Source organism: Labrus bergylta, chromosome 6, assembly GCF_963930695.1.
Source record: "Labrus bergylta chromosome 6, fLabBer1.1, whole genome shotgun sequence".
Classification (NCBI taxonomy): domain Eukaryota; kingdom Metazoa; phylum Chordata; class Actinopteri; order Labriformes; family Labridae; genus Labrus; species Labrus bergylta.
The window spans coordinates 32,223,006-32,242,724 of NC_089200.1; the positions used below are offsets into that span (position 1 = coordinate 32,223,006).

The window sequence follows — 19,719 nt, forward strand, 5'->3', positions numbered from 1 at the left end:
TTATCAACACTGTCTAACAGAGATTCCTACTAACAGTTTCCTGTGTTGTGTTTAAGCTTCTACCAGCACAGCAGCTACTGTAATTCAAGATGGCGTCCCTCACTACGCAGAGGCAGATATTGTTAACCTGCAGGGCGTGACTGGAAGCAACACATATGCCATCCCTGCACTCACCATGGACCTGTTGTCGGGGAAGGACGTGGTCGTGGAGGAGTTCCCAAGAAAGCTACTCACATTTAAAGAGAAGCTGGGCGAGGGACAGTTTGGAGAGGTACATGCTTCATGCTCTCTGTAAAAAACAATGACCAGCTTTTGTTTCTAAATGCTTCTTTTGATACATTTTGTCTTGCTCACCTTTATCTCCCGTCTTCTCAGGTGCACCTGTGTGAGGCGGAGGGAATGCAGGAGTTCATGAATCAAGAGTTTTTATTTGACATCCCTGAAGATCAGCTGGTTTTAGTGGCTGTAAAGATGCTCCGTTCAGACGCCAACAAAAATGCAAGGTAGGCTGACGTCATAGTCTGTATAACAAGTGAACTTATTATTAGCTTATTGGTGTTTAAAATTAAAGGTCACATACCCTCCTCCTCCTCTTCAGTTTAAATAAGTCTCAGAGCTCCTCTAAACATGTGTGTGAAGTTTCTAGTTCTAAATCCACTCTGATCCTGTATTTGATCATGTCTATAAACCCCTCTATTTCAGCCCTGCTCAGAACAGGCTGTTTCTGTGTCTGTACCTTTAAATATGTAAATGAGCTGTGTCTGACCACGCCCCCTCTCTGGAAGGGCTCGGGTGTCTCGGTCTTTCTCGCTCCATGTCCTATTGTTTACGGTGAGAAGGCAGACTCAGAGGGCAGAACAAACACCTAGCTATGGGAGTGTCACTCACCTGGGGGAGGGGTTACTGCCCTTTGTGATGTCATGAAGGGAAAATCTCCAAACGGCCTGTTTGAGCACACATTTTCTGAAAAGTGGAGCAGGCAGAAGACGGAGAGGATGGACTTTTCTCATCATTGGGGGGGTTTGTAGACAGACTAGGGACACATATTAGAGTTAGATGAACATGGTGAAGAGGACTTTACAGAATATTGGACCTTTAAGCCAGTGCAAACTGCCTTTAAAGGGGCGACTCCTGTACGGAAATAGATTCTTTTAAAAATCCCTGCTTGGCCATTACATTAATAACTCAGTTAGCATTTTCCATCTGATTTCATGGTCTCATTTCATAGTTTCATGTCTTCTTAACAGCGTGGTGTTCATTGAAGAATGTTCGTTCTATTAAGAGTCAAATTAATGAGATGGCTGAGTATGTTTCAGGGCGTTGCTACATTGTGATTAAACCTAAATATGTCAACAAGTCAAGGACACAGATGTGAATCCAACCTGTGGTCAAAATACACTCATTGCTAGCTCCAAAAAAACAAGATTGGTATTGCCAACACTTGTACATAAATGTGTCAGCACGTTGGCTTTGTCACCTTATATAAAGTTTCTGACGACCTGTATCGATGACCCCGGAGAGATCTGCAAGACTTTTATAGCCTGTATCTGAAACAGAAAATCATCAAATAAAAAAGTAACCCAGATTTGTTTTTCTTATTTTTATTTTGGTAGGAATGACTTCCTGAAAGAGATAAAGATCATGTCCCGTTTGAAGGACCCCAACATCATCCGCCTGCTGGCCGTGTGTATCTACAGCGACCCTCTGTGTATGATCACAGAGTACATGGAGAACGGAGATCTCAACCAGTTCCTGTCCCGCCATGAACCTGAGGGGCAGCTCGCTCTGCTCAGCAACGCTCCTACGGTCAGGTGAGTGGTGTCCAAACAGCTAGTGAGAGGCTGCTTCATTGGCATAACCATTGGTTATTTGATGTTTATTTTGGGTCTTTTTAAGCTTTTTTTATTTGGGGCTGCAAAGTGGTTAGCTCTGTCCCCTCACAGCGAGGAGGTTCCTGGTTTGAATCCTCTTCTGACAGGAGTCTCTCAGTGTGGAGTTTGACTCGATCCCGCCCAGAGAGACTCTGTCCATGGGGCGTGTGCACTACCCACTAGGCTACCGGCGCCCAACGTCTGTGTTTGTTTTCTATTGAAGCACATGACACTGTTTTGTTTTCTCTCTTCTAGCTTCAGTAATCTGTGTTACATGGCCGCTCAGATAGCATCGGGGATGAAGTACCTCTCCTCTCTGAACTTCGTGCATCGGGACTTGGCCACGCGGAACTGCTTGGTGGGCAAAAATTTCACAATAAAGATCGCCGATTTCGGCATGAGCAGGAACCTTTACAGCGGGGACTATTACCGCATTCAAGGCCGAGCGGTGCTGCCTATACGCTGGATGTCATGGGAGAGCATACTGCTGGTAAGACCACTACTAAGAAAAGATTTGAACTTTGTCCTTAAAGGCAGGGTTGGTAATGTTTGAAAACTAGCATGAGTTTGAAAGTAGCATTCCCTCAGTGCGCCCTCTGCAACCTCCCCCTCCCCTCTGTGCTCCCTCTAAAGCCACGCCCCTCACTTACATGCATGAGCGCCATTGGTCCAGAAGCGGACCTCAGTTCATGCTTTGAGTGAGGGCTCGTGCACACAAGGGGTAGAGAACGAGCAGGGAGACAGGGAAGCGTCTGATTGGTTCATCAGATTGGTACCTCGTGGCAGACATTGGTCAAAGTTTTTACAGACTTACTACTGATACAGATGACAGATTTTCTTTGTTCCTTTTTCAGAGAACATGAGTTATTAATTTCTGTCAGGACCTAAAAACAATTTCAACCTAAATCTTAAAAAGTGGATCTGGAGGAAATTACCAACACTGCCTTTAACTTCATGTTTTCTTAACGAGCATTTAGACATATCTGTTAAGGCCTCCAAGGTTGTAAACGTGTACATGTCTTTACAAAATGTTATCCCTGTTTTCTTTGGCAGGGTAAGTTCACCACAGCTAGCGACGTGTGGGCCTTCGGGGTCACCCTGTGGGAGATTCTAAACTTCTGCAAGGAGCAGCCTTACTCCCAGCTGACGGACGAACAGGTGATAGAGAACACGGGGGAGTTCTTCAGGGACCAGAAAAGACAGGTGAGTGTTGTTAACAACATTTTAATGCATGTATAAGAATCTATGACTCCCTGGCTTCATTCTCTGCTTCCCTTTCATGCAGATCTACCTGCCTCAGCCTGTGCTGTGTCCAGACTCGCTCTACAAGATCATGCTGAGCTGCTGGAGGAGGAACGCCAAAGAACGACCCGCCTTCCAGGAAATACACAGAGCCCTCTTGGATCTGCACGCATAAACTCGGGCGATGTTTAAAGACAGTGATTCCCTGTCTGCTCCTTCCCTGGAGGAGCTGGTGACGAGAGTAGACCATGATTCAGACACAATCCAGGTTTAAGCTCACCTGCTTCAGCAGAGGAACAGGTTTCTCTTTATTTCATGGACTTACACACGACAAAGATGGACTACCAGAGCCTTTTGGTGTGTGTGATCTTTAACATGCTTACAGCTATTACTAAGAGAAATCCATTCTGTTATTTAAAACACCCAAATGTGTTAATGGTTCGGTTCTGAATGTAAAAGAACCAAAAAATAAATGTAGCAAGTGACATTCGGCACTTTTAAAAAAATGTATTATATAATTTCTTTATGTATGCAGGCCTAATTTCTTCATGTGTTTACTATCAAACTTTGTTGAAAAGCTTTCTTTTGGAGGACTGCTTGAATGTAGAAGAAGAAGTGCAGCAACACTCAGCCATCACATTTCATTTCAAGTATTTCATCTCAGAGGCCGAAGACGATCATCTCAGTGGGACTCCGGGTCGCTCGTCATCTCCCTGCAGCTCTCTTATGGTTACTCCACGTCTTTAAGACTGTGTATTTCCAATAGGCATTTTGTATGAATATTTATATGTTTATATGTGTTTGCTCTTGTTGATATATTTGTAGGTTTTTTTGTTTGATGAATCAAATTCGAACTGTTAAAATTACATTCTGATCTAAAAAGACAAAACTAGAGCCGTCAGCGCTGAACTAGTTAATCTTGATTAATCTCATGTTATTTTGTCCCTTCATGCTCACCGTAGATAATCGTCCTCAGTGTCTCCCTGTAGTCTCAGTGATGTAAAAGAAGAACACTGCTGCATCTTTGAATGTCTCATTTCACTTTAACAAACTCTCAGACAGCTCAGCTGACCAGTCCAAAGTAATATCCACCTTATGACATCACACATTGACCTTTGTTACCGTTCCTTTGAGCTGTTTGACCTCACTTTGGGATCCCTAACCACTTCCTGTTTCTGGGCTTCACTTCTTGTCCTAACCTTCACTCTACCGGAAGGTACTGACTTTATTTCAAAATAAAAGCACACAGCAAGTAAAGTACTCTCAGCGTAAGACAGTGGAACATTTCAAAATAAAAGCTGATTTAAAAAAAAAAAAATCAAGATAATGGAATTCCAAACATGCAATTAAAATTGTCATTTATCAGGGCACCAGTAGCCTAGCAGTTATGTTGTGCGCCCAATGTACAGAGGCTGTAGAGTCCTTGTTGCAGCAGCTGTCGGTTCGAATCCGACCTCAGCCTATTGCTGCATGTCGTCCCCCCTCTCTCACCTCCCAACGTTTCCTGCCTCTCTTCAGCTGTAACAATCTAATGAAGACAAGAAGGGCCAAAAAACGTGATTAATTGTTGATGTTAAACGATTAATGTCCGTTGAAATGTTGAATGGTTTGACAGACATAAATAAAAAGTGAGCCGGGGGTGCAGCTGAACCCTTCTGAGAGGGCTCGTAGGTGATCAGATATCGATAGAACTTAAAATGACTCCACCGTTATGTGTTCACAGTCAGGATGAGCAGAGACGTGTTACTGAGTATGTTGTGGGTTTGAAAACATGAAGCACATATCTGCGTTTGGAGGATGACAGAGAACGTACACTGCATGTTAAATCAGGAGCGCAGAGACTTAAGTCATGTCTGCGATTGGAACAGTAGGACTTCTTCACATGAAAATATGATTGGATGAAAACTTTTAGTCATCAGCAGTCGGCTGGTTCCCTTCACTTCTTCTTCTCTTTTATTATTCTGTGTATAACTCTGAATGGTACCAACCTGTTTAAGCCGGTTCTGCTGTGTTTACGAGCTCGTTCCTCTTATCAGAGGCCTTCACCTGTACATAAATTATACTCCTGCCTGACCTGTAACGCGGGGTCTGTATCGTTTAAAGCAGAGCTATTGTACACTAAAGTGAAACACCGAGTCTTTGGAGACAGATGAGGGTGTTTGTGAGGCCTGTGGGGAAGTTAAATAAAGAAATGTCTATGTATCATTGTCATTCCTGAAGAAGCTGTTTAATGTTTGAAAGGCACCCGAGCGGTTTCTTGAGTCACTTTATTACAAATTTGTGACCAATGTTTGTTTTCAAGTGTGATTATTTGTTGATACTTTGTACATGAGGGTTGAATAATGGCTGCCGAACTATAAATACATTTAAAAAGGAGGATTTGACTTCTGGTGTAGTGCAGGTATAAGGAGTCTACACAGAGTATAACAATGTCTAAATCCTCTGTGATTGCTCAGCCGACACAACCAGATGATTCAAACACAGCATTGCATCAAAGATTTTCTCTCCTTTAGGAACAAAAGGAACAGGGAATACTACGGTGGCCCTGAAGTGCAAAACACAACGACAAATAAGAAAACACAACGACAACTCAAAAAACACAAACACAAACACAAATAAGAAAACACAAACACAAATCAAAAAACAAACACAAATCAAAAAACACAACGACATTAACTCAAACCGGAAAAGGTAGGTACCTGCAGTCGACAAAGATCGTCGCTGATTGGACGAACGCAATGTCCGTCTTTTTAACCGGAAGTAAATGCTTCACACGCCTTTAGCGCCAGGCAGAGAAATCTCACCAAAGTAAAATTCATGATGTATTGTCCAAATTGTGGCAAAGAGCTCACAGGAAATGTACGGCCGAACTTTTGCAGTGATTGTGACAAGAGGTTACTAGAATTTCCCGATGTTGAAGACACCAACGGACCACCTTCAAGTAAGTTAACAAACGTAATGTTTTTGTTGCTTGTGGAGTCCACAGTCTAACTGAGCAAGTTAGTGAGTCGGTTTGTTGCTTTTTTGTCACATGCCAATCACATCCCTGTAATACACATTTATTGCGTTTACATGGATTTGAGTACCCCGGTTATGGTCGGGTTTTGAAGTGTTTGTGCATGTAAAAACAAGGAAACACAACGTCCACGTAATCACAGTCATTGTGACCAATGACTGTCATTGGTCACAATGACATTTCCAGCTAACTGTTCAATTGTATGTCAATGTGAAAGCTATGGAAATCTTATTGTAGGTATATCAAACAGAGTGCTGTCAATCATGCATGTCAGCGTGTTGTGACATTTATTACACATTTTTATTTTGCTTCTCTGTAGCATCACAGAATCTTCCATCTAGTCGGACCCCAACCTTAGCAAACTTTCTGGAATACCGAAAGAAAAAGTCAGAGGAGAGGCAAAAGTTTTCCTGTGGGAAAATGGGGGCGAAGAAAAAGGGAAAAAGGAAAGTTCAGGTAAGTTAGTTATGGCTCAGAGTGAGATTGAACAACTGTTAACCCTCAACTCAACTGTTGACATTCATCCATCATGTCCGTCCTCTAAACATCTATAAATGTTGATAATGTGTATATATACTGTATGTAAACACATACTAATAGTAATCTGTGTTATGGTCAGATCACTCAGAAACAACACTGAATGCTTTTATTTGTGTATGCTAGTTTTTCACTGATTTCTGATCATGAACATTTGTGCACTGTGGACTTTCATGTGTAGTACCAATTATTTGTCCCAGATCAAGCAATAATTGTTATATTTTCCAGAAGTACTCTCCAAATCCGCTGTTTACAAGGTTTTTAAGTAAAGACTTGGGTCACTCTGCTTTGAGTGACATTTGGAATTAATAAAGGTCTATTTTGTGTGTAACATTTGGAAATCTCATAGGCAAGGCAAGTTTATATTACAGATTTCAGCAACAAGGCAATTCATAGCAGAAACAATCATTTTTGATTAAACATTGCTCCTCAAACAGTTTTTCCTACCAGTCCCTGTGTTTTCTCTTGCAGATTAATGTTGGCTTCATGGTCATCACAAAGGGTGGTTTTAAGCCACAACGTGGGAAAACCATTTCACTATCAACAGACCCAGATACCACTGCCCCAACTCTTCTTGATCAGGTTGTGAAAAAAATGAGGGACTTCAACAAAGATTTGGATGAAGGACCCTTCGTCCTTCTATATCCAGATGGCTCTGAAGTCATAAATATCCCTGGGACACAGAGACCATTTACTCTTGAAGAATACAAGGCAGAATTAGGAAAGCCATATCAACGGATCACCATTTTCATCTGTACAAAGAAGGACTTTGAAGAGAGTAAGTCAGTATCCAGTGCAACGCCATTTTGACTTACTATACTGGTATATGTTTATGTCGGTTCAGTGAGATATCTGTTTTTTTATTGTTTGTTTGTTGCTTATGTTAACCTTCCTGCTTCGCGTTCCAACTGTGGTCAAGGCGCACAGGGGAGACTTATTTATCTGTCAGTTTACTCGTGGCTACTTGTTTTCTTGTGATTGGATTTCTAAAGTGAAGTTTTGTTAAATTAAATAATTTTTAGTTCTGCATCTGGGTCTTCCTCTTGGATTTCTCGACTCGTAACAAAATGGAACACTAAATTTTCAGTTCCAGCATAGCACATTATAATTAGTTCAATCAACTCTGAGTAGGCTCACTCTGGAAATTGTCAGACATGTCTGACTCGGACTCTGAGATTGTGATTAAAAAGATCAACAGAGTTTGATGTAGCTGACACATTGGTAAGTGCAATTTAAAAAATTGGGGTCATACTTTATTTGGTATTAAGTAGAAGTCAACCGGTATGGGCTTTTCAAGAATAAACTTTTTAAAAAGTTGACGTATAAAAATCATAATCTCTCTATTTGCTAAAGAGTGCCATTTTCTGTATCCATTTCAAAGAAGAAGCACTCAAATTTCTTTCAAGGTCCAGCCACATTTTAGGTTTTGACTTGGCAATGTTCATTACCCTTGTAAGTGCAGGCATCGTCATTGCTGGTTAGTGGTTATGTCAAAATACCCAACATCAGCCCTCTTTTACTAAGCAAATAACTGTTGTATTTTGATATGAAATCTGTGTTTTTACTACAGCCACTTGAACCTCAGTATGAAAGCAGTCCTTTACAAAAAGAGCCAGAAGCTATATATATATATATGTATATGTGTGTGTGTGTGTGTGTATGAATGAACCATAGACCATCTTATTAAACACTTGGATGCTTATTTTATTATTTGGTATACACTTGGCTTACTCATTTGTGGTTATTGGAACGTGTACAGTCCATACTTGCATTGGTCCCATGATATCTAAATGCTTGTTAGGTTGTGTGATGTCGGCAATATATTGTGATTGGACACTGATTTGTGCTTTATGCCCTGTCAGGAATTGTGGTGGGGGGCCATCACTTGGTACTACTGAAGTACAACAGGTAATGAACTATTATCACATTTAGTGTCTATAGTTAATCATCAGGCCTCTATTAAGTACCGGTAATCAATTGAGTTACTGACATATATATTTCATAATTTAATGAAATACTTTTTGGTATTTCTGTATTTTTAGGTTATACATTTGGATAAAGAGGGCAATGGTCCAAGTATATAGGTCCTCAGGATCTCTTGCAATGAAGAGCTCTTGCTACAGGTGTGTTTTTTTGGTCTTATCATATGTATAGTTATATATAGAGATGGACAAAATAAAGGAAACACTACATGAAAAGGGGGTTTTCTTTGAAGTGACTACATCACAATTGCAGCTGCAATGGTAAGTCATTAGGGTCATTGCTACAAGAGACAATCGGCACTTAGCTATTTTAATAATATTATTATTATTTTCCGCCTATATTTGACAGGACAGCTGAAGGGTATGGTAGTGTGCACCTTACCAACAAGCTATTTTAGTGCTCCAGAACTCAGATATTTTAGTTTTCCAAGCAACATGGGCCTACTTACGAGTTCCAAAGAGGCCAAATAGTAAGTGTCCGAACTACAATTGCATCAGTTATAAAAACTGCAGAATTCTTTAATATGTCTTGAGTCTCACAAGTCAAGACAGATTATGCCAGATGTGGACTGGGCAGCCATTCAATTGGGCAATATTAGGTGTTTGTTATTTTATTTATCCTCCACGTGTATATTCATGTGTTTATATTTGTTAAATTGTATGCACATATTGTTTTCATTTTGCAGAACATACACAGACCTATTTGCACCTCGATGACGACGACGAAGTTCTCATTCCTGAAGAAAAAAAATGATGTGTCTGCAGAAGAACCTGTGTAAGTCATATAAGCATTAGTACAGAAATAACCAGTACCCAGTTCTATGTAGAAGTACTGGTAAATTGTAGAGACTGAGTAGTCACTATATAAAAAAAAAAAAAATCACTATATCATGTGAAACGCCATTTTGACTTACTCTTCTTTTTTAATGACAAGGGACTTTTCCTCTTTTTTTCTAGGCATACAAGTGTACAGGCTGCTGAAATTATTGCAAATTTGGCGCTTGCCATTGACCACAAGAGTGTCAGCAGGTTCAATGTATTGAGATGTAATATATGGGATGGAGCTGTCAGAGGATTTCGTGGCACATACTCGGTAAACAATAACATGTTTGTTAAGTTTACTGATGATGCGGGCTCCTTTGAAGAAGGGTTAGATACAGGTGGCCTGACACGAGAATTCCTCACACTTCTCATGAAGCATCGTCCTATCTTCAATGGCCCTTCAGAAAGCCGTTACCTTGTGTACAATTCGACAGGTAGGTTTTTTCCCCCAAGGTAGTTATTGCAATATTTGTTTTCTATATATTTCAAAAGAGAAGTTATTTTTATTTAATATTAACATATGTGGATGTTAATTAACCATGATACTTCTGTACTCTGCATATCAGCTGTCAGGGAAGATGAGTATTTTTTAGCTGGAAAGATGATTGCTGTGTCAATTGTACACGGGGGACCAGCATCACATTTCCTCTCAAAGGACCTTGTGAACCACACTGTAAGGAAGCCACGTTTCAGCGCCACTGTGGAAGATATAACAGATGAGGAGTTAGGGAAAGTTCTGCGTCAGGTAGGAAATTACCTTGATTCAAGGAATGGATTCAATAAGAGGACAGATGTAGATTATTTTAGTGATTCAGAGTAAGATATACTCAAATAAACAGACCAGAAGTTGAACTTTTTTAAAGGGACATATATCAACTTCTTCTTTCCACTGTTGACAAGAGGCAAAGTTAAAAAAAAAAAAATTTGATTCCAGTTTGCAGAGTGGTGGGAAAGTATTTGTATTCATGAAGTAGTTAAGTATTCAAACAAATATTATTTTGGTTGGTTTTAACATTAAAGTATTTTTTTAATGGATCCAGAACCTCAGAATCAGAGGAATCTCTGCAAAATCTAGTTTTGCAAAACAGCACCATGTTCCAAACTGCTGGATGTTTCCGACTTGTGAAAACTTTGGAGAAGCACACACTTGTGGAGGAGTACCTTAAATGGTTCATTATAGACAGAAACCACAGTGCCATTCAACGGTAATATTTGTTAAGACTCCTTTTTTGCCATTATTTTTAAAATAATGGCCTAATTTTGTGTTTAACAACTAATCAAACATTTTTCAGCCCATTATTCAGTGTAATTTGTCAAATGTTAATCACAGCTGCTACAGACAGGATTGTGTGACATTGACATCAGATATTTCTGAAGCAGCAGGATTGAGTAGCATCACTACACAAATAGACTACAAATTTTAATATTATTATTTAATATTTTTAATCTTGTGCACCGTCTGCGCACATGCATTAATATCTTGAAGTCCACTGGATTCAAATGCACAATCTGTCTCCTATTTACCTTTTTCCATGATGCAATACAGTCTGTGGGGGCAACATACTATCTAAGCTCCAATGTTTTATTTTAAATTATGAACAATGTTTACCCAGAATTAACATTACTAGAGTTGATATAACTGACAGCAATCAGCTGATCTGGAGCCAAAAACTCAGGGTTCATCAACTCAGAATTCGGGTTTATGCTCAGGTTGACCAACTTACTCTAATACCACCCTGTTTATATTTAGTTGAGTTTGTTTCTTGTTATAACAAACATGTCCAAAGAAGAGGCATAGGTACCTTGTCTGTAGGAGCATACATTGTGTTAACAGTTGATAGTTAATTTCTTCTTTATGAACTGATAAATTATTCGTTACACAATCATTGTTCTTGATAGATTCAAAGATGGACTTGCAAGTCTGCAGTTTCTGTATGCATTGCAGCAGCATTCTAGTGTGCTGGCCCCTGTCCTATACCACTCTGCCAAGACCCTGACTGCTGCAGACATGGAAAGCATGTTCAGACCAGACCTTAGTCCAGCAGGAAGCAACAGGCGGCAGAAAGAAAGCCAAACACTTGGATTTTGGGCAGACTATCTTCTCGATTGTGAAAGTTTGTCTGTTTTGTAAGATATTTGTAAATAATGTAGTATTGTTTGTAAATCTTGTATTTGTCTTTAACTCTAAAATAGGAGACAAACGCTTCACTTAATGTATTTTAAGTTAATGCAGAGTCAAAAGAAATGCAACACAATGTTGATTTTCTACTTTCAGAAAAAGTGACATCTGTGTTCCTCCATGAGGTGTTGATGTTTGCAACAGGAGTCCCATCACTTCCACCTGCGGGAATAGAATCTCCGCCATGCATCCAGTTTTTAATGGATTCACCATTCCCAATGGCAAACACCTGTGCAAATGCACTAAAGCTTCCGCTCTTGGAGTCATACAATGTCTTCATGACCAACATGGACTTTGGCATACAGAATGCACCTGGATTTGGATGTTTTTAAATATCAGCTTGAGCTTCATTTTCATTTTTGCCTAGTTTGTTCAAAGGGGATGTATTATGCTTTTCTTTATTATTCATCACAATATAAGATGCTCATAGTGGCCAAAGTTCCCTGGAAATTCCAGTTGATTTTTCAATAAATAAAACAAATACCGTTATGATGGCAAAATACTGGTGTGTACAGATGTCAATTGTGTAATTTGTTGTGAATTATTTAGCTTTTGACTTCTGTAGCATTAATACAGGATCTGCTGTTAACATGGCATACTATACAAGGAAACTGTCTACTAGATGTTCTACATGTAGGCCTAGTGTAAATAGTGATATCAGTTCACACAGACTAAAATATTGTGCTTGCAAGAATTCCAGTTACCAAACCTGAAAATTGAAAGGACCACATTTGAGAATTTTGGTAGATCGTCCTTTTATTAACAATCAGCAATGCATGGCCCTAAAGCCATCTCCTGCTAAAGCAGAAACATTTTTCCACATGTGGTAAGGGCTTCAATATAGTCCATATCTATAGCCCAGCTATTTCCTTTAAAATAATGTACAGTTCTGAGGCTGACTTCCAATCTTGTGGCTGCTGTAATCCATTTTGTTCCACAGCCTGTTGTAGGTAAACCTGAATTTCTGGGTCACCGCATGAATCAATTGTTTGCCTGGCCTCCGGAAACACATTTAGTTCCCTGTCTTCAACAGCAAATCCGCAGTCCCTTGAACCAAACCTGCAAATTCAGACAATTATAGAATTATGAAAGTGTTTTTACAAATATATTAGAAATGTAGTTTGAAATGGCCCTTGTTAATGTGTAGTTAGATGTGTTTGCTTGTTGATCTACAGAAATGTGAAAGTAAACAAAGGCAGGACAACTAGCCTATAAATTATATTAAATACTATAATTTACAAAAATATACAATAATCCAAATATAGTTACCATAACGAGTGCAGTGCAATTTGTTATAATACAATAGTCAGTTTATGATCATTTAACTCTGAGTTGATGTGGATTACCTGTGAGGCAACAAAATGAGTTCATTTGGAATCCCTCCAGGATATGAGGCGAGTCTGGATGGTCGAATCCTGTGCTTGTTCCAGAGGTCCGTACATTCATCCAGGTCTTTCTGCAGGACATTACTGAATCAGAATCTCAGTAAGCACTGGTGTTCATGGCAACCATTGAAGTGTCCAGAGTCTCTTAGGTCTCCAAACAGGTCCATCCAAAACTGAGACCTAGGAATACATTAAATGCAAAGTTGTTGTTGTTTTTTTACACACGAGGAGAAATATTTAATTAATTAAATAATCTAGAGGGCTGAGATGAGGAATGTTATCAGCATTTTAAAGAGTGGTCTGAAAACAATAATTCATAATAGTGAATATTGAATAATTGATCTGATCCCTAGGCAATACATAGTTACATACCTTCCTCTTCTGAAAAAGGACCACCAGGACTCGATACGCTGATTCCCTGTTGATGAGCCGTAACTGTGGCTTGACGAGCCTCCATAGTAGTCCGTATGTGCATGGCGGAGGGCACATTGTGTTGCTGCCATTGTCCCATTTTCTGTTCCGAGGTCAGTTCTTAATCTCATTGGGATCACACCAACACTTTTTGCACAATTAATATAATTGTGCGCGATGACAGATGGGTTGTTGTTAGTAGCTCCACAAACAAGCCACATTATTCTTCTTGAAAAGCCATCTATACATCCTGAGAGGGCCAATCCAAAGGGTTTCAGTTTGTCATAGCCATCTGCATGCCATATGTAGTTCGGACCCATGGAATGATACGTGCGTCTTGTAAACCTCCAGCGTGTTCTCAAAGCAGTCCCATGTGGATTTAGTTGTTTCAACAAGCTCATTACTACTTCTCGTTTCACACGTAGTTTGTGTTTTTGTTGAAGAACTTGCCACATAGTCCGATAGCCGAAGAGTTGCCCCTGCAGCTCAGTCTGAATGGCTCGTCTCACCTCGGCTAGTGGAGAATAGTTCCGTCGTCTGTACAAACCTGCTTCTTTTAAATGTGTCTTTAGCGTACGGATACTCATATGAATGTTGTGAAAGGTCGACAGCATATCCAATATCAGCTCATATGTATGGCCTGCATCAAAATATTCTCTGAGAGTAGAGACCAAGTCTGACTCTCCTGTTTCGCTCATGTTTTCAAATCAACTTGCGGAAGCAGCATGCTTTCGGTTAAAAAGACAGACATTGCGTTCGTCCAATCAGCGACAATCCTTGTCGACTGCAGGTACCTACCTTTTCCGGTTTGAGTTAATGTGATTGTGTTTTTTGATTTGTGTTTGTGTGTTCTTATTTGTGGTTGTGTTTTTTGATTTGTGTTTGTGTTTTTTGATTTGTCGTTGTGTTTTCTTATTTGTTGTTGTGTTTTGCACTTCAGGGCCACCGTACTTCAGGGCCACCGTAGAGTACAGTTTAAAGGTCAAATCCACTTCATCATGTTTCTCTAACTCTAATGTGTCTCTAGTCCGTCTACAAACCCCCCAATGATGAGAAAAGTCCATCCTCTCCGTCGTCTGCCTGCTCCACTTTTCAGAAAATGTGTGCTCAAACAGGCTGTTTGGAGATTTTCCCTTCATGACATCACAAAGGGCAGTAGCCCTTCCCCCAGGTGGGTGACACTCCCACAGCTAGGTGTTTGTTCTGCCCTCTGAGTCTGCCTTCTCATCGTAAACAATAGGACATGGAGCGAGAAAGACCGAGTACACCCAAGTCCGTCCAGAGAGGGGGCGTGGTCAGACACAGCTCATTTACATATTTAAAGGTACAGACACAGAAACAGCCTGTTCTGAGCAGGGCTGAAATAGAGGGGTTTATAGACATGATCAAATACAGGATCAGAGTGGACTTAGAACAAGAAACTTCACACACATGTTTTGAGGAGCTCTGAGACTTATTTAAACTGGTTGAAGAGGAGGAGGATATGTCACCTTTAATATAAGATTTTTTTTATTTGAGAATGTAACTTCATTACTGATTACATATGTGTCATGTAAGTTGTTACAACAAAAAGGAATCTGGGTATACCAGTGTATTGCTTTGTAATGCATTACTCCCGACACTGCTTAGGAATCAGGAATAGTTCACTCATAATACATCACTATTAGGGCTTTCACACCTGCAGAAATCTCCTGAAATAATCTGAGTCTGAGCGTCATGTGTGCACTCAAACATCTGAATGTTTCTCTCTTCACTCAGAGTTTCTCCTCCAGCCTCCTCGTATTTATTCTGCAAAAAGTCAGAGTGAGCTGATGTGAGAACACAGCAGGATATAATCAGGAGAATTCACCTGGCTTTGTCTGCTACTTCAGCTAATCTTATTGGTTTTACCTCAGGAGACCCCCCCCCCCCTTCCTGTCTCACATAGTCTCCTGGACAGTAACAATTATAAAATCTGCTCCTCTTCTGTGGCCAATATTCATTTCATAATGATCTCTACTTCCTGAAGTCAAGCAGCAGAAGTTAAGAGTTAATGTGTAAATATAAAATGCTCATTAGTTTAACTAAAGATGAAGGAGAAGTCAGTGTTTAAAACAGAGGCCGTTTATCCTCTACAGGACGCGACACACGTCAGGAGTAAAGAATATTCACTTCTTCTTCAGGCAGCACCACACCACTGTATGTAACCCCGTGTGGGCGGTCCGCAAACTGAGCCCACTGGTATTACAATCTTATTGGCTGTGTGCTGCTGTGCTGTCCAATCAGGGCACAGAGGTGGAGTTGATGGTGTGACCTCACAGGAACTGAACATTTCCCACGGAGGAGTCACAGGACTTGTTGCTGTGAGGATCAGTGAGCAGTAGATTAAGTTACTTTTTCAGGTTGGAGAAAAGAAGATGAATAAGGTGGTTTTAGTGACGGGAGCAAACAGGTAAAATATTGTGTTTCAAATTGTTTACTTTGTTTTACTGTTTTCTAAAGTCTGGCATCTCAAGTGTCATGGCTCCATCCTTCAGGAGATCCTTCTTCAATATCTGTAGAGACACATTTAAGGGCTTAATATGACTTTCAGTTATGTGTTTATTAATGTTTGTATGGACTTCATATCTGATTTATTTATTTAAATCTTTCTGTATCAGTAAGAGAACTCTTTTCTAAACACAGTTCTGTCATACAGCTGCATGTTTGTGGATTACTTTTGAGTATTAAGGCTGATAATGTCATCATTGTAACATTGTATATATAACAGATTCAGTGTTATATCTAAGTTTGTGTACAAATAAAACACACCTGGCTCATTTCCACTTTGCTCTAAAGAGCCAGAGTTTTTCTCGAGCAGAACAGGTTGCTGATAAAGTTGCACAATGGTTCAAAGTGCAACAAATGCTTGAATGTGTAGTGGATGCAGAAAAAGGTTAAATCATACATCTGAACCAGGAGAATAATTACAATATTGCACATATACTTAGATTATATTTATGCATTTACAGGTCCAATCAGTGAGATGTGTAGTGAGTGAAATGATAAAGGTACCTTACTATATGATCATTAAGGAAACATGCTATGTTGAAGTGCTGGCTTCTCTGACAACAATGCAGCAGTCAGTATGTCCTCCTTCTAACTTTAGATTCTGCTCCTGAATGCTCTGGATTTGTTTAATTTGTTAGTGCAGAGAATACTTCATGGAGGCGCCTTAATGACTGACAGGATGTGTTGCATGGTGCCTGCAGCGGGATTGGCCTGTCGCTGTGTGAGCGTCTCCTTTCACAGGACACAGAGGGTCTCCAGCTGTGTTTGGCGTGCAGGAACATGAGAAAGACTCAGGCAGCTCGCTCCGCCCCCTCCTGGCCTCTCACCCTACTGCCCAGGTAGCCCTCCTGCAGATGGACACCAGCAGCATCACATCCGTTTTAAATGCTGCACAGGAAATCAAACTGAGGTGAGAGGAGAGACTCACAGCACTAAAATGCACCAAATAGTCGTTGATTTAGACGAGGTCATGTTGTAGATGTGTATTTTATGTGCAGCGTGTAACACAGCTAAATACAAAGGACTTTGGATGATCGCAGGTATAACCGGCTGGACTACCTCTACCTGAACGCAGGCATCATGCCAAACCCGCAGGTTGATGTGAAAGCTTTCTTCAGAGGCCTCTTCTCCAGGTACGTTGCATATTTTACATGCTCACATTCAGCTTCTCCTCCACTGTATGACAGCGTGTATTATACGAACCACTTTAGCAGCAACTAGGACTTTCAGAGCTGCATCTGTGGCCTTTCATACTCTGATTTGTCCAGCCTGTACTGTATCTATTTTTAATGTGCTTACACTGCAAAAACTTGAATCTTTGCAAAATAAATGATTTGTCAGATGTCTTACTTTAACAAAAAGGGATTGTGAAGAGAAGGGAGACAACCATGTTACCAATAAATAATACAAAAGACAACAGGAGGAAAATGAATGCACGCTTTACTGCCAATTTAATCACAAACATTAACAAAGAAAAATGTCATTGAAAATAATGTGTCCAACTCTAATGTCTCAGGCGGGTTTTAAACCTCCTGACAAACTGTTACACCACGCCCACCTGTCAATCAGGTCAGCTACACGCCTTATTGTGAATAACTCTTATCCTTCATCAAATCAAAACTGATGAGTCTTCAAAACAATCACCCCCCCCCCCTGTACAGTGTGTGTCCATCAAGACATGAGCTAATCACACCTATTTCTTTTTTTGAACCAGGCTGTAAACATGTTAATCTCTGCTGTAAAAACAGACTTTTTAGAATGGGTGTGTATGTGACTTCCTGTGCTTCTGCAGCCAGCCTCTAGTGGACACTCACAATTGGTTTTATGTTTAAAAACTGGAGGTTGTGGCTTGTACTAAATCTGCCAATGCAGCAAACAGTTTTTTACTTGTTGCGTGTCTTGAAATAAGAAGTATTAATCTTAATTAGATAATCATATGGCAATAATTAACATTTTCCTACTGCATCGGCAGATTTTTGCAGGCCTTCATTTTTGCTTTTTACAAAATCTCGAAATAAGATGTTTATCCTGACTCGACAGGTGGGTGTGGCTTATATGAAGTGTAAAGAGATATATCCGAATAGAAATGAGAAACGATACACTTGCTAAGATTTGAGTTTTTGCAGTGTATTCATGTAGCCTCCATCCTACAGCTCAGATTTAACGTTTTTACTGCAGCAAGATCATTGCCATGTTTGCCACCGGCGAGGGGATTCTGACACAGAAAGACTGCGTCACCACCGACGGCCTGCAAGACGTGTTTGCAACCAACCTCTTTGGTCACTTCCTGCTTGTGAGTGTTTCTGATTCATCTCAAAGTTTGCTCTTACTTGTTTTCTGCAGAGAGACTCGTTCTTGTCTGCTGTTTGTCCTTGGTGAAATAAATATAGGTGACACTGGATCTGTCACTTAGCAACGCTGCTCATTAAAAATTAACATTCTGAAGTGTTGGAGCCCTGAGGTCGTTGTGAACAGTATTCTGCTTACTGTGTGTTTGCAGATGAAACGGGAACATGTGTCAGTTACCTTCAACAGAGAGCTGTCTGAGAGCTTCTGTGCACACTGAATCCAAATCATCCCAGTCTCCTCTCTTGAGTCAAAGCTGCTTTCTGATTCAGGACAGAATGTAAGAGACATGTTTGTGTAAGAGATATAACAATTTTAATGTTGTGTTCTGGACCAAGATCAGGGAGCTGGAGCCAATCCTGTGCCACGCCGGCCGGTCCTCCCAGCTGATCTGGAGTTCCTCCAGTAACGCTCACCGCTCCGCTTTTAACTTAGACGATATTCAGCACAGAAGAGACACCCAACCTTACAGCTCCTCTAAATATGCCTCCGACCTGCTCAGCCTGGCGCTGAACACACACTACAACAAACAGGTCCGCTCTCACACACCCCTGTACTCTGCATCGCCCAAGCAGGCGAGGTGAACTTTTATTTGAATGCATCCTTTATTTGGCCCTCCAGGGTCTGTATTCCTCTGTCATTTGTCCCGGGTTTGTGATGACTAATCTGACCTACAGGATCCTGCCCTCCTTCCCAGCATTCCTCTGGACTCTACTCATGCCCCTTTTTTGGCTTGTGAGTGAAACTCTGAGGAAACAAATCACAAGAATACAAAAAAAACTAAAATGTTAATCTTTATGCATCTTTTATTGTTATGATCTCAGATCAGAATTTTCACCAACACGTTCACCCTGACCCCTTACAATGGAGCCGGAGCCCTGGTAGGTACAACTCATTTTAAACTTTCACACTTTGGTATACACATGATGAACTCGTGAATGCTGCGTCTGTCTTGCAGTTCTGGCTTTATAAGCAGAGACCTGAATCCCTCGACCCTCAAGCTAAGTACCACAGCTTAACATCTGGACTCGGTAACAACTACACACGACCGAGTAAGGTACGCAGAGGAACAGGAACACTACTCAATTAAATTCAGTTTGAATCGTCATGATAATAAACTGTTCATATGGTGACTTCTTTTCTCCTTGCAGATGGATATTGATCTGGAAACATCGGCGGCTCTGTATGAGAAATTATTACAACTGGAAAGTGTCTGACATCTGTGATATAGATATGTCCATGTATGACACAGTCTTGCAAAATATTTTGATGTCTTGTTTCGATTGTTTTTAAATCCTATGTGATCTTTAATTTGCTCATTTAAGTCCCTGCTGTCATGTGTATGTTTCTTTGTCCTGCTTGTTCAAAAATGTAATAAAAAGAATATATATAAAAAAAT

General features: G+C 40.4%; 3 protein-coding genes across 5 annotated transcripts in view; all 3 read left to right on the forward strand.

Moving 5' to 3' along the window:
• Nucleotides 1-5,324, forward strand: part of ddr2a (discoidin domain receptor tyrosine kinase 2a) — a 35,140-nt gene extending 29,816 nt beyond the window's left edge. For all 3 annotated transcript variants that reach the window (XM_029281112.2, XM_029281113.2, XM_020653505.3), the window contains exons 12-17: nucleotides 57-271; nucleotides 376-503; nucleotides 1,614-1,811; nucleotides 2,127-2,361; nucleotides 2,925-3,074; nucleotides 3,157-5,324. In XM_029281112.2, coding sequence (XP_029136945.1) covers nucleotides 57-271; nucleotides 376-503; nucleotides 1,614-1,811; nucleotides 2,127-2,361; nucleotides 2,925-3,074; nucleotides 3,157-3,288 — 1,058 coding nt within the window. In that variant the 3' untranslated portion in view covers nucleotides 3,289-5,324. The remainder of the gene's footprint in view (nucleotides 1-56; nucleotides 272-375; nucleotides 504-1,613; nucleotides 1,812-2,126; nucleotides 2,362-2,924; nucleotides 3,075-3,156) is intronic.
• Nucleotides 5,325-6,549: 1,225 nt separating this feature from the next.
• LOC136179499 (G2/M phase-specific E3 ubiquitin-protein ligase-like) lies at nucleotides 6,550-11,625 on the forward strand. The gene is made up of 7 exons (XM_065956356.1): nucleotides 6,550-6,585; nucleotides 7,138-7,186; nucleotides 8,529-8,574; nucleotides 9,606-9,904; nucleotides 10,037-10,223; nucleotides 10,514-10,675; nucleotides 11,370-11,625. The coding sequence occupies exons 1-7, from the start codon at nucleotides 6,550-6,552 to the stop codon at nucleotides 11,599-11,601; spliced, it is 1,011 nt and encodes a 336-aa protein (XP_065812428.1). The 3' UTR covers nucleotides 11,602-11,625.
• Nucleotides 11,626-15,767: 4,142 nt separating this feature from the next.
• hsd17b7 (hydroxysteroid (17-beta) dehydrogenase 7) lies at nucleotides 15,768-19,719 on the forward strand. Its single transcript, XM_029281109.2, is given in 10 exon segments — nucleotides 15,768-15,876; nucleotides 16,676-16,784; nucleotides 16,787-16,884; nucleotides 17,015-17,107; nucleotides 18,153-18,267; nucleotides 18,659-18,900; nucleotides 18,998-19,055; nucleotides 19,145-19,201; nucleotides 19,279-19,377; nucleotides 19,472-19,719. Coding segments are annotated over 10 exon segments (972 nt in total). The 5' UTR covers nucleotides 15,768-15,841; the 3' UTR covers nucleotides 19,538-19,719.

Coding starts and splice junctions, on each gene's coding strand:
- LOC136179499 (XM_065956356.1), top strand. CDS start 6,550: ATGGGGGCGAAGAAAAAGGGAAAAAGGAAAGTTCAG. Junction 6,586..7,137: donor AGGGAAAAAGGAAAGTTCAG/GTAAGTTAGTTA, acceptor TTTCTCTTGCAG/ATTAATGTTGGCTTCATGGT. Junction 7,187..8,528: donor GGGTGGTTTTAAGCCACAAC/GTGGGAAAACCA, acceptor ATGCCCTGTCAG/GAATTGTGGTGGGGGGCCAT.